Source organism: Leuciscus leuciscus (genome assembly GCF_965113295.1).
Source record: "Leuciscus leuciscus genome assembly, chromosome: 2".
NCBI classification, from domain to species: domain Eukaryota; kingdom Metazoa; phylum Chordata; class Actinopteri; order Cypriniformes; family Leuciscidae; genus Leuciscus; species Leuciscus leuciscus.
The window spans coordinates 53232535-53246418 of NC_138726.1; the positions used below are offsets into that span (position 1 = coordinate 53232535).

A 13884-nucleotide genomic window follows, 5' to 3' on the forward strand; every position below is an offset into this window, starting at 1 on the left:
AGCTTTATTTCAGTCGTATTTCAATTAACGAAAGCTCAGGAGTTCAAGCAATCATGTGGAAAGCACAGCATTATGTTAATAAAAGCAAATAAATTTTTGCGCCATTCATCAATTTCTGTGCCCGTGATGTCTTTGACTCAATGTCAATAAGGGTTTTTTTTTTCTAATATGTCTATATTCTTTTTTTCCCTCCCAGTCGTTGTTCAGTGGTGCTGAAATGTGGGCACTTCAGCAGATTTGTCTTTAAACGCCTAGTTATGAAGATCAACAGTGGGCCTCATACACTTGTTCCCACGATTGTGATTCATTTTTAAATACATTTATACCGCCTCTGAGCTGCATTGTGGCACCAAGGGTTTGGTTGATTATTTAGGGCACCTAATTTTCATGCACATCTTCCATTTGGTGTGTGGGTGGCTGGAGAGTTTGGGTCTGAGTCTGCTCTTGAGTGCTAGATCAGATTCAAACATCAGCGGATACTCGCAACCTTTTATCCTCGCTTATATGACTTTTTGTCTCCGTTTCAAAGGGTAAAAGCGACAGCATTTATTCCGCCTAGAAATATCTCAAAACGCTCTCATTTTCATGCCAGCGAGAACCTAAATGCATGAAGGTTTTTTTATGGCACAGTGTGAAATGAAACTAATCATGAGTATTTTCCTAGTGCTGTGTGGCAGCCATTGCGTTTGAAATGCAAATTCCTTTGGCACAAGCCATGCTCACGTTTGATTTTTTTATTTTATTATTTTTTTTAAATCCAAATATCTTTGTTCTTTGAACACCAAAAATAACACTGAAGGCTGAATAATTTCCTCGGCCCCAAGAATTCCTGAAAACATTGGACCATACTGTTCTGCACTGTCAGATTTATGTTAGTTTAATTGCTCGATTTGTAAGATTTGTTTAAATGTCTTTTAAGCATTCTGTGGTTCAGTCACTCAAGACATTCATGACAGACAGTAATGCATCTCATCCAAACCAACAGAAACTCTTCCTTTGTGTCCTCCTCAATGGCCTTGAGTGGCAGTTCTCATAAACTGAACTCTGAATTACACAATGCGCAATGAAAGGCCGTACTGTAAGCGGAGATAGATGTCACTAAGCTATTTTGTGCCGTTTGAAGTTGATGTTTTGCCCTTTAATAGATTCCATTCATCTGATGTCAAATTCCTGCTCTGAGCAAATACTGTTACAGAACAGTACGATCATTAATTACACCACTCAACAAGACTGGCTTCAGTAACGCTCTCTCTCCTCAGGCGTACCCGTCTCTGAAGCCCTTGGCGTCGTGGACACGGGACCTGTGCCAGCGCGTGGAGCAGTTCGCTCGCTGGGCAGAAACCGCTCACCCCCCTGTCCGCTTCTGGCTGTCTGGATTTACCTTCCCAACAGGCTTCCTCACCGCCGTACTACAGAGCTCTGCACGACAGAACAACGTGAGACGCGCACACACACAAGCTCGACAACACACCATGTGGCTCATACATATTCACATATGCAGGACGTCAAACACACGTGGTGAAGACTCTTTAGTGTCCTTTTAAACCGTCACGCACACTAGAGAGTGCTCAGTCAAAGATACACGACCGTTCAAACGTTTGATGTTGTTGTTCAAGAAATGAATACTTTCATTCAGCAAGGACACATTCAATTGGTCAAACATTGGTACAATTTTCTGTTCTATTAAACTTTCTTTTAATCAAAGAATCCTGAATAAGAGAAGAGACTTCTTTCAAAAACATTTAAAAGAATCCCAGATCTTTGAACGGCAGTGTAACCATCAGTTGACTAAAATATATATTCATCAGTTAGAAACTCTGGGTTTTCTTGAAGCCCTGTCTTTCAGATTATTCCAAGTTAATGGAATAATTCACCCAAAAATGAAAATGCTGTCATCTACTTTCCCTCATGTTGTTCCAAACCTGTACGACTGACTTTCTTTTGCGGAACACAAAAGACAATATTTTTTGAAGAATGTTTGAACTGTTTTTGTCCATGTAATGAAATTCAGTGGGGTTTAACATAGTGTTTATTTCGTTGACAAATAATTTACATCATAATTTTGGTCAACGACATTATTTCACCGACAAACGAGATGAACTAAATATAAAAAAAATTTAAAAAACTGTTTTGAATGACAAAAACTATGACGAAAATCTATTGACTTTTTTGGTCAATGAATAAAAACGAGACGAAAAATGTTAGGGAGGAACGATTCGAAATGAGATCCAATCAGAACTGGATAAATGTGAGAAAGCGTGACGACGCAAAAGAGTTTGATTCAATTCAGCTCAATTCCGCCTCTCAGCGCACCAGTACTGAATTAAGCTCTCTTTCACACTTGGACAAATACATAAAATGACATAAAATTATGTCAAAATATCAGTTATGTCTTATGTGAACGTAACCAGTTGGGAGAATATCGGATATGGATGTGAGAGATTATCGGATCAGTGTATTGGATCCGTGCATTCGGCCTTAAAGTGACAGTAGCCTAATAAACCTGCTGCTGTCCATCATTAATGTTAATCAAATAAAAAGAGAAAAACACTCAATGTTCTTTACTGAATAACATTAATGGTTTCAATAAGGATTAATCTATATTTAATTTATACAAATAAATATGTCTGCTTGAAAGAATGAAGAGGTTTTATTTAATTTTAAGATAAATACAGACATACTATATGTTCCAGCAGATAAATCTGTGTCTGTATTGCATGTTCAAACCTTAATCTCATTCATATTAACAGGTTAATAGATGTTTTCTCCTGGAGTATAAAATGAGTTTGGAAATTTTAGAGAAATGCTTAAAGGGATGGTTCACTTTGAAATTAATTTTTGGTATGTTTTAGCTTACCTCAAGGGCATCCAAGATGTAGGTGTCTTTTTTTCCGCAGTAGTTTCAATTTTGATATTTTTAGGTCAAACCGTTCTTGTCTGTCAGTCATATAATGCAGGTCTATGGTCATTATATACACACTAGATGTCACCTTGTCTACGGCAGTTCATTGGAACGAATGTCTTTAAGGCGACATCTAGTGTATATATCTATGCACCAGTCTGCGTACACGTCAGATCAGAACATTTGGACGTGGCTGTGTTCAAGAGGTAAAAACAATATAAATACTGTTCGTTTTCTCACACAAACCGCTCGTTTCGTGTCTTAGGCCATCAATGTGTACTTACGATGGGGAATTGTTTAATTTGGACGACGGGGAATTGTTTTAATTTGGACTCTGTGCTTGTGTTTTGAGATAATGACCATAGACCTGCATTATATGACTGACAGACAAGAACGGTTTGACCTAAAAATATCAAAATTGAAACTACTGCGGAAAAAAAAGACACCTACATCTTGGATGCCTTTGAGGTAAGCTAAAACATACCAAAAATTAATTTCAAAGTGAACTATCCCTTTAATTGATGCATTACAATTTATCTAAACCCATTAGATTCTAGTCGACTAAATCTACTGTAGACTGCCCGGAAATCTCAGGATTGGTCACTTGTCTGTTTCCTGTTACCAGTTTCTCTGTAACTGGCCAAGCGTGCAATTTCAGAAACGTAAACACAAGTTAATAATAAAATTAAAAGAAATATCAATCATGTTCCATAACGTGGTCGCTATTTACATCTCATGCCGTCTGTAAACTCTTGTGTTATCAAGGCAACGACTGACGCATTTGTATTAGATTCCAAAGAGCTCCGTTATCAACTCCACAGTGGAAAATGAAACCTTATCCGTAGCGGCTGGGCCGGATCGGCACGGAATGGAGCGGTTAAGCAATGAGACAGGTTTGTCCTGACAGTGGAAAAGCAACTTAAGTGTGTGACTAAGCTCCAGTTCCCATTATTCTCCGTGGAAACACAAGAATGATAAAATACACAGATAAAGCAACAATTACACACATAATGTCTGTCCTTTGCACTTCATTTTCGTGCACTAGCTTCTTGGGAATTCAAAAGGAGTGAAAGAGAATTGCCTCACGTGCTCATTTTATTCTGAACAAAATCAATGTCACTTCCTAATTACGATTTCAAACCTCGAAAGTGAGAACATCACAAAACTATATATTTTTTAAACATACGGTTTTCAATCACACCACATCAACGGTCTGTAATTAATTTGAGAAACATGCACAGTAACGCATCTTTACCGCATTACATCCACTGACATTCTGCATGGGCCGCAGCGCGATCCTGCTCCATTACCCCTGTAATGCCCCAGTGATGATGTTTATTCTCGATTCCTTTTGAGATCTGCAGACAGGAGTTTCACACACTCTGCTCAGCCGCTCAGTTCCTTAAGGAGCGCGCCAGCAAAATGAGCTGCGTCTGATGATCAAGAGACACCTGCGACGCTTCAGGGCAGCCAATTCTGCAGCAAATGGACTGAAAAACAAATGTCCTAATGTGTAATGTCCCCACACACCGACAGGTGGCCAGTAAGAACTGAGGATACACTCAGAGGGGGCATATCTTGGCAGTTGTGGAACTGTGTGTGTGTGTGTGGAGAGGAGATGCTGATAGCAGTGTTGTGTGTGTGTTCTATGCAGGTGTCTGTAGACACTCTATCCTGGGAGTTCACGGTCACCACTGTGGATGACAACAATCTGCTGTTCCCTCCCAAGGTGAGTAACTGCTGCCATCCTCTGTCCATTAGGGGCTGATGCACCTGACATTTGCATATCTCTCTCTCTCTCTCTCTCTCTCTCTCTCTCTCTCTCTCTCTCTCTCTCTCTCTCTCTCTCTCTCTCTCTCTCTCTCTCTCTCTCGCTCTCTCTCTCAGGCTTCAGTGTCACATGATCCTTCAGAAATCACTCTATTATGCTGATTTGCTGCTCAAGAAACATTTCTGATTATTGGTGTTGAAAGTGGTCGCACTGATTAATATTTTTGTAAAAACCATGATAAATTTTTTCAGGATTCTTTGATAGAAGTTAAAAAGAACAGCATTTATTTGTAAAAGAAATATCTTGTAACATTATAAATGTCTTTACATCCTTGCTGAATTACAGTATTAATGTTATTTAAAAAGAAATCTTACTGACCCCAAACTTTTCAGTGGTGTAGTGCATGTCAAACTGTAATTAAATTAATAACTATTTAAATGCATTTAACTAATAGGTTTACATTACATAATGATTCTTTATGTTATAAGTTGAAGTTATTAGTAAGTGTTACTGTATGTACAGTGCCCTTCACTAATATTGCCACCCTTGGTAAATATGAGCAACGGCAGCAGTGAAAATAAAGCTGCATTGTTTATCCTTTTGATCTTTCATTAAAAAAAAAAAAAATCACTAAATGTTAACCTTTAATTAAAAGTAAAACCATTAAAAGTGCTGGGATCACATTATTAAATAAATGTTTTTCTCCAATGCATGTTGGCCACAATTATTGGCACCCCTAGAAATTCTTATGAGTAAAATATCTCTGAAGTACATTCTCATTCATCTATGTGTATTTTTGAGCACACCAGGGTGACTAAGAACATGAAATTGTCCAGCCATGACTTCTAGTTTCACAGGAGTGTAAACATGAGGAAACATAAAGTCCAAAGTCCCTTTATCATTCATCACAAGTAAAACCAAAGAATATACTTCTGATGTGCAGCAAAAGACTGTTGAGCTCCACATGTAATATATGACCTGTTATAAAAGCTCTAGCATTGCTCATCCTTGTATTGCCGACTGTACTATCGAGTTTATACTGAATGGACATTTCGGACCATAAAGGAAAAGGAAATGAAATGGTCTCTTCTTTACTCAAATTGTCACGGTTTCTGTCAGCATTTGACGTTTTTTTTCTCTCAAACGCTGAATTTCTACCTTCACACTGTACAAGTTTGGCACTGCAATGTGGAGCAGGGCTTCATAACGCGGGGTAAAAGCAAAGCGGTGTTTAGAACAACGATAACCCGGGGTTAAGCGCAGTGTGAAAGCCCTTATGTCTCGTTTCCAAGTTAAATTCTTGCACTGTAGACTCCTTCATGCTCTCTCTCTCTCTCAATGACTTTGTTTTGCTCTCGACCTCTTGTCCCCCTCTCCTCCAGGATGGGGTGCTCATCCAGGGGCTGTATCTGGAGGGGGCAGGCTGGGATAAGAAAGCTGCCAGTCTGGTGGAGGCAGAGCCCATGCAGCTGGTCTGTCCCATGCCCACCATCCACTTCAAACCCGTGGAGAGCCGCAAGAGGGTCGCCAAGAGTGAGTACACTATCTTAAAGGGATAGTTCACCCAAAAATGTTAATTCTGTCATTAGTTACTCACCCTCATGTCGTTCTAAACCTGTAAGACTTTCGTTCATCTTCAGAACACAAATGAAGATTTTTCGGGAGGAAATCTGAGAGATTTCTGTCCCTACGCAACTACCACTTTGACACTTCAAAAAGTGAATCAAAAGATTGTTCATTCTCATGTTACGCATCACGTTTGAGCTTCAGCAAGAACCAATGAGGTTTGTTCTCGTGCGTCAAGCAGGTTCGGTTGAGCTTCTGTTTATGTTCGCTGTTCAATGTTTAGATGTGAAATAAAAAATGTAATCTGTTCATCATAAAGCGATCGAGACTCTTCAGAAAATTTGGACAAAACAGCTCAATTCATATGGATTAGCTTTATGATCACTTTATGAACTTTTTGAAGCTTCAAAGTCAAGTCAAGTCACATTTATTTATATAGTGCTTTTTACAAAACAGATTGTTTCAAAGCAGCTTTACAGAAATAACAGGAAAATAATGCAAAAAAGTTTGTTTCCAGAAGAAAATAGCATCACAGTCCAGCTTAAGTAAGTTCAGTGATGTTTCATTTTTGTTTTTAAAAAAGTTATTAATTTAGTTCATTTTTATATATATATATATATATATATATATAGCCGCTCTGGAGTAAACTGTGATGTCATTGTCCAGCTCAGTTCAGTTCTCATATAATAGTGTCAGTGCAGGCAGATCAATGCCAGAACAGTGGCGATGAACCAAAACTCCATCAGGTGACAGAATGGAGGAAAAACCTTGGGAGAAACCAGGCTCTTAATTTCTGTTCTGAAGATGACGAAAGTCTTACGGGTTTGGAACGACAATTAATTAATAACAGAATTTAAATTTTTCGGTGAACTAACCCTTTATGGCCCATTCACACCAAGAACGATAACTATAATGATGACTGTATTAGCGTCCACACCAGCTGACGATTTCATTCGGTTTATTCTAAAATCTGTGCCACTTTAAATGCTCGAGCTCTGAAAGCAGGATGGATTCTGATTGGCTGTCGATGTTTTTATCGTCCATCAGCTGGAAAAGCAATCATTCTGAAAGTGATTGCATCGATTTTGTTTCTCTGTGCCCTTGTTGTTATAGTTGTGGTGTGACCTCTGAATTTAAAACAATTTTTTTAACTATATCTTTACCGTGTGTGTGTGCAGATATGTACTCCTGTCCCTGCTACTACTACCCCGTACGGTCTGGTGATACGGGTCGCCCGTCATTCGTGGTGGCCGTTGATCTGAAGTCTGGAGCTGTGCCTTATGATCACTGGATCAAGAGAGGAACCGCTCTGCTCTTGAGCCTTGATAGCTAAACACTCACACTTTCACTGACACTTCATTATCACTCTTATTTTATACAGCGTGTTCAACAGATGACAAGCACTTGTCACTATCTCTTACACAGTGAGTAAATGTAATTTAAAAAGAGAATGTAATATGTGCTAAATCACATACTGAAAAACCCATCGCGATTTGTTATGTTTTATGAACTTGCAGAGTTGTAAATTAATTAAAATGTGTTTAATAAAGCAGACAAAACATCTCAGTATTTTTATATTCAGCGATGTTGCAGATTTTCGAGACATAAAATACTTTAACAACCAATAGATTGGCCAATCATCATGAAATTTAGGACATGCCTACAGGATATCAGCAAGAGGCTGTGAGAATCGACCCGAAGGTGGCGCTACAGTTGATGATTTTACTTTTTAGATCTCAGGAATGTTCTTCTTTCTTCATTGCCATTTTATTTATTAATCAATAATTTTTTCATGAAAATGTTCTACTATTTGAGTTTTTAGGGAAACCTTCCCTTTTTTTCTTTTCTAGAATTAGTTCTAGACCGTTTGTTTGATTCAGATAGACTTTGGTATATAGCATCAAGATGCTCCTGACGTCCTTTTACTAGTCATATAGATATGCATTTAAAGGAAAGGGCACATATATCAATATTCAAAACCATGATCAACAATACAGTGTGAGTTTGGCATCATATACTGTATAATATTTACACTACCATTGTTTTTGAAAGAAGATTATGCTCAAAAATTGTATAAGTGTCAAGTAATCTTTTCTAGTAGTATAGCAGACTGTGTGTGTGCGCGTGTGTGTGTGTGTGTGTGTGTGTGTGTGTGTGTGTGTGTGTGTGTGTGTGTGTGTGTGTGTGTGTGTGTGTGTGTGTGTGTGTGTGTGTGTGTGTGTGTGTGTGTGTGTGTGTGTGTGTGTGTGTGTGTGTGTGTGTGTGTGCGTGTGTGCGTGTGTGTGTGTGCGCGCGCGTGTGTGTGTGTGTGTGTGGTACCAGTTTTTGGTCAAGATCTTGTATTGACAATGCAGCCAGTCCAGCACTCTGTAAAGTCTCCTCCAGCACATCCCAAAGACTTTCAATGAGTTTAAGGTCTGGACTCAAAGGAGCCGATTCATGTGTGAAACTGATTCTTCATGCTCCTCACAACCATTCTTTCACAGTTTGAGCCTGATGAATCCTGACATTGTCATTCTGCAATATGGCCATGATGTGTCTTCCTACATGGTTGTTTAAGAAATGAAAGCTACACACTCCATCAATTAGGGTAAGAAGAACTGTTGCCAAATATATAACATGCTAGAAACATAATAATCACAGCAATAATGAACCAATCATAGACTCTTAAGTATTTGCCTATTTAAATCCAAACAGTGACTTGTTTTTGACCATGCAGTGTATATAATGTGTGTTTAAGGCTGCAAAGAGCTATTCTTCAATACATAAAGTAATAGTAATAAGTAAAAAGTTGGACGGAATTGTTATTACACTTGGCATAGAATCCTAATTTCTTGTAGGTTTGTACTTACAGACCTGTTGCAAATTATTGCAATGACAACAATTAAAAAATGTACTGAACAATCCAGGATTGTGTCACTTCCAGCTAACTCGGTTGTGCGCAGAGCCTAGGACAATCTGAGTTCACATGCCACATTTCCAGTAATCGAGGGCTCTGTCATTTCAGAAAATTGTCAAAATTGTGCAACTATGATCCAATTAGTTGAAACGCGCCACCAAATCATCTGTATCCACAGGAATTATTCCCTTAAGTTTGACAGTTGCGGTCATTCACCACATTTCCCCCCCGCAGTCGGCTTGTACCTTGATGATGATTGACGCATGTGGCTGTGTTTGTTCTTTAGAGCTGGAGGGGGAGAGAAGCGGCGACCTTCTCAGGACACTCATAAGATTGAGGGAAATTCTTGGAAGAAGAGAACAAGAGAGCAGAGAAACTGGAACAGAAGAATAGTTGGGAGTGAGGGTGGCCTCCGTGTAAAGCTGCATTCACTCTGCCATCCTCTTCTGAAAGAGCCAGACTTGCTGGGACTGTAAGGAGCTCTTTATTCAGCCTCAGGTCTGTGTGTCTCTGTACCTCTAACTGGTTGTTGGGGTGCTCATAGCAACATGTCTGATTCACATTCAAATTGGCCTCCAAGGCGCCATTGTAATCTTTTAGAGTACTTCAGATTTTTTTTTTTTTTTTTTTTCTTAAAAAAATGGAAGTTAAAAAGAAGAAGGGAGAGAAAGACATCTTTTGATTCGCGAAATGGAGGATGAAGTCCCCAGGGTTTATTCATCACCCCAATGTTCCCACCTCAGACCCATTGAGACTGTGAGAGGGAGAAACAACTCGCATGAATCTGACACTTGTTGCTGCGAGTGGCTCAGGAGAGCCAATGTAAGACTCCGACAGGCCAAGTTTATCCAGATTTCTGTCCGTACCCTCCTCTCAGACACCAGATGAGAACTTAATACTGGTCCTGGAGTGCCAGCTGAGGACAAGTGGACAATCGGATTTGCGTTTTGAGTGATCTGGTTCCCTCGGGGACATCAGTCCCGAATCTCGCTACATTTGAAGCGACATAATCGAGTTAGCTCTTCTCTAGTATAGTATTGCATCAAACGTCCTCCATCTGTGTATTCAATTATGGCAGTAAAACACCGAACAGGGACATTCCATGAGGAATACACTGAAAATACACACACACACACTCTCATCATGCCATATAAAACTAGTACATTCATTACAGAAACAAACTACACCCACCTTTGATCTTTTAATTACATTTTTTACCACATTAATTTAAAATAAAATAAAAATATTTGTCTGCAGTGCAACAGGTTTGCAGACACGCTAATAAAAAAGAGAGAGAAAATCTGGTCGCAAACTGTATTGTACGAAAACTTGTTTATAAATTATATGGTGGCACTTTATTTTACAGTCCTGTTCCCTATGTACATACTATGTACTTATTACAGTAATTACAGTAACTGGGTAATGACTAGGTACTAACCATGAACATACCCCTAAACCTGACCTTGACCCATGCAGTTACCTTATATTAACCAGTCATTCTGTGGGTAAGTACATGTAAGTGCACATACTGTAAAATAAAGTGCAACCAATACTATTATTTCTACAGACAGAAATCTGGATAAACTTGGCCCGTCTATTATTATTATTAATTTTGAAAGAAGATTCAGGGACATCAGTCCCGATTCTCTCTACATTTGAACCGTATTTTTGATCAAATAAATGCAGCCTTGGTGAACAGAAGAACTGGTTACACTTTATTTTGATGGTCCACTTTAGACAACTAACTGTCATTAGAGTAGGGCCTGTTAGTAGACTGTTAGTAGACTGTTAAGTTCAGGTTAGTAGAATAAGTTGACGTAGTTGCAAAGTTACTTATGGCCAGTATAATGTCTGTTGGTGGAGCATCACAATAAATAATTTATCAGATATTAAGCAGACAGTCTACTAATACCCTAATGAGAGTTAGTTGACATGAAGTTGCAAAGTTACTCTAGTTAGTAGAATGTCTAAATTGGACCATCAAAATAAACTGTTACCGATTCTTCTGTTCACCAAGGCTGCATTTATTTGATCAAAAACACAGTTTGATGAAAAATATATATTTGATAAACTTGGCCATCCAGGAATTACAGGTTTAAAAACACTCTTAATGAACATTTTTGGTCCAACACTGTATTATGCAAAAATAATAATAATAATAATTATATATATATATATCAAATGTATGTATGTATGTATGTATGTATATGTGTGTGTGTGTAATAATAGTATTTTTTATATAAATTAAATATTCTTTGAGTAACACTAGGCTATTTAAATACACAGGGCTGTCTCTTTGCACCATTTCATTATAATATATTTTGTAACAGGTTCCGACGCAAGTTCATATTTCACAAACAAATCTCCATTTTGACAGACACAGTCAATATTGGCCCCCTTTTTGCACATATACCCCAGGTTCAACTCTTACACACAACATTAGGGGCTAGAAATGGTCAAATATTTGGTGACAATTTTTTTACAGTGTCTGTTACACGTGCCATGTGGAACACTGTTTTAAATAGTTTTTTTTTTTTTTTACAAAATTCTTTATATAAAAAATATTTTTTCGAAATGTTTTGTTTGTTTAGATAGGCTACTCTTGTCAAAACCCCTGATTCCAGTACTAAGACCTGAAGACAGTACAAGGGTTAAATTCACTAGAGATGACAGAAAATCAATACATCCCCATCAACACCACCAGCCCCACATTATCCCTCAAACGGACACCCTGTTCCCTGCTCAGATGGAGAGAGAGAAAGAGTGAGTGAGTGATGATGATGATGGTGGAGGAATCTGGGAGTCTCGTGCGTCCCGGAGAAACGGAGGCGGGGCAGTGCGGGTCCAAGAGAGACTCGTCCACCGAAAATAAACCTGCATGAGGGGGGAAACGAGAGCTTGGGAGGAGGAGGAGAAAGAAGGAGAGAAGGGGAAGCAGCTCGAAAGAGTGCAGAGGGAAACAGAGAGAGAGGGGAGTGTCTGCGTTTGCAATGGATTAAAAACTGCGCAATTTCCAGACGCGCATCATCATCATCATCATCATCATCCCCTTCAGATGAAACTCGTGTGTGGACATGAGGGTCTCGCGCCGCGCCACCACCATCATATGACGCGAGCAGAGAGGAGTCGTGATGCGCGCGCGCGTGCGTGCGTTTTTGGGGTAGAAGACTCTGGAACAATTTTGTGCGCTGATGTTTGTGTCACATCATCTCCTTTTACAGTGGTTTCATAACGCAGCTGCGCCGACATTTTACAGTGTGCGATTCAAAAACCCCTCGTGCATGACATGATGAAGGTGCTGCGGCGTTCATTCACAGCGCGAGGCGAAACAACTGCGCAGTTGCCTTTTTTACCATGCATTTTTACAATGAAGATATGCGAGAAGAAGAAGAAGAAGAAGCAGCCACATCCCAGTTTGACTCTCCGTGCGTTAGCAGGTAACGTTAAAGACACACTTTCTGGACTTTATGCACCACGTAAACACTGCATATGGATTGAGCATCTGTTGTATTCTAATAGCGATGATGTTGCCGTGTGTGAAACGCAAAGAAACGTGTCAGAAGCGTGATTAATTTCCGCCTTTAATTTCCTTGCAGGTTGATGAAATTCAGTCATTATGGTGTTGGTTGCAAACAGAAAGTGAGTGAAGGTTTCCATATGAGTGGTGGATAAAGTTGCCCACCCTTTCCCAGTAACACGGGTGAGATCACAGTTAATGTGAACCGGGAAGACTGTGGGAGTTTAATATTACGTAATCGTCTGTTTTAGAAATACTATTAGGGATATATATCACAGTACATTTCCATCATGTTTTTTTTTTTTTCTCTCTCAATAATAATAATGAATGCAAATCTCACATTTGTTATACACGCTTGTGAATCAAACCGTGCTGTGTTTTCACATAGTTGAATCATTGAAAGTCAGATCGTCTCTGAATGAGATTCGGGCCTGGCAATGGGCGCTCAAGGGTGTCGCGTTTTTTTCTTTCGGAAATGTCATGTGGTGAAGTTGTGGCGGGATGAGAGATTTTCCAGGAAGAACATTTTTGAATTTTTTTTTCTTCTGTTTTCTCTTCCTCTCTTCTGCTGAGTACACGTCGCCGCCCCCTTTTCCCCCTCGTGTGTTTTCTAAGTGTGACCGCATGGTGGCGCTGCTGCACCGCTAAAGCTTATCCTCTCAGACTCAGAGCTTTTCATGGCGGCTGTTAATCCCCCCAAATTAAGTTTTGCACATAATGAAATGTATAGAGCTATTTTAGAAATATATTTAAACCATTTACACTATTATTACTGTCCAAATCCTCTGCTCTCAGCCAAAAACAAACTCAGGCATATTCATTTGCCAGACACTACTACATCTTGGGTTCAATGGAAACCCCAAAAAAGTAGCTTTTTGGCTACCAACACAACAGATAGGTTTAATGTACACAGAGATAAAAAAAGAAAAAAAAAGTACCCCATATTAGGGGTGTGAATCGTCACTGGTCCCACGATTTGATTCGGTATCACGATGCGTTGCATCCTCACTTTTCAATATGACTGCATATGCCTACATTTTCGTCAATGAATACAAGCAGTCAGATGTATACGAACTCCCTTTTCATTTGATCTGCTCCAAGAAAATACTTCCTGAATGAAGCAAACATCAAACACAAATTAAGTCTGAACACAGCAGACGACAGGACCATTTAGAACAAACACTAGTAAATACTAAAAGCGCATGAAACTGTCAGGTGAACTTGTAACA

The 13884-nt window shown here is 39.2% G+C and overlaps 2 protein-coding genes and 1 long non-coding RNA gene across 4 annotated transcripts in view; 2 read left to right on the forward strand and 1 right to left on the reverse strand.

Annotated features, from left to right (window-relative positions):
* Positions 1 to 7903, forward strand: part of dnah2 (dynein, axonemal, heavy chain 2) — a 170821-nt gene extending 162918 nt beyond the window's left edge. The window contains exons 85-88 of the mRNA XM_082147655.1: positions 1260 to 1436; positions 4557 to 4631; positions 6056 to 6206; positions 7418 to 7903. Coding sequence (XP_082003781.1) covers positions 1260 to 1436; positions 4557 to 4631; positions 6056 to 6206; positions 7418 to 7572 — 558 coding nt within the window. The 3' untranslated portion in view covers positions 7573 to 7903. The remainder of the gene's footprint in view (positions 1 to 1259; positions 1437 to 4556; positions 4632 to 6055; positions 6207 to 7417) is intronic.
* Positions 1 to 13884, reverse strand: part of LOC309482674 — a 460652-nt gene that overhangs the window by 287081 nt on the left and 159687 nt on the right. The gene's annotated exons all lie outside the window — the stretch shown is intronic.
* kdm6ba (lysine (K)-specific demethylase 6B, a) overlaps positions 12053 to 13884 on the forward strand; it is a 94264-nt gene continuing 92432 nt past the window's right edge. Inside the window, exons 1-2 of one of the 2 annotated variants that reach the window (XM_082147702.1) lie at positions 12053 to 12575; positions 12735 to 12777. The gene's annotated coding sequence lies outside the window, so the exon portion shown is untranslated. The remainder of the gene's footprint in view (positions 12576 to 12734; positions 12778 to 13884) is intronic. The other variant, XM_082147701.1, reaches the window with a different exon arrangement.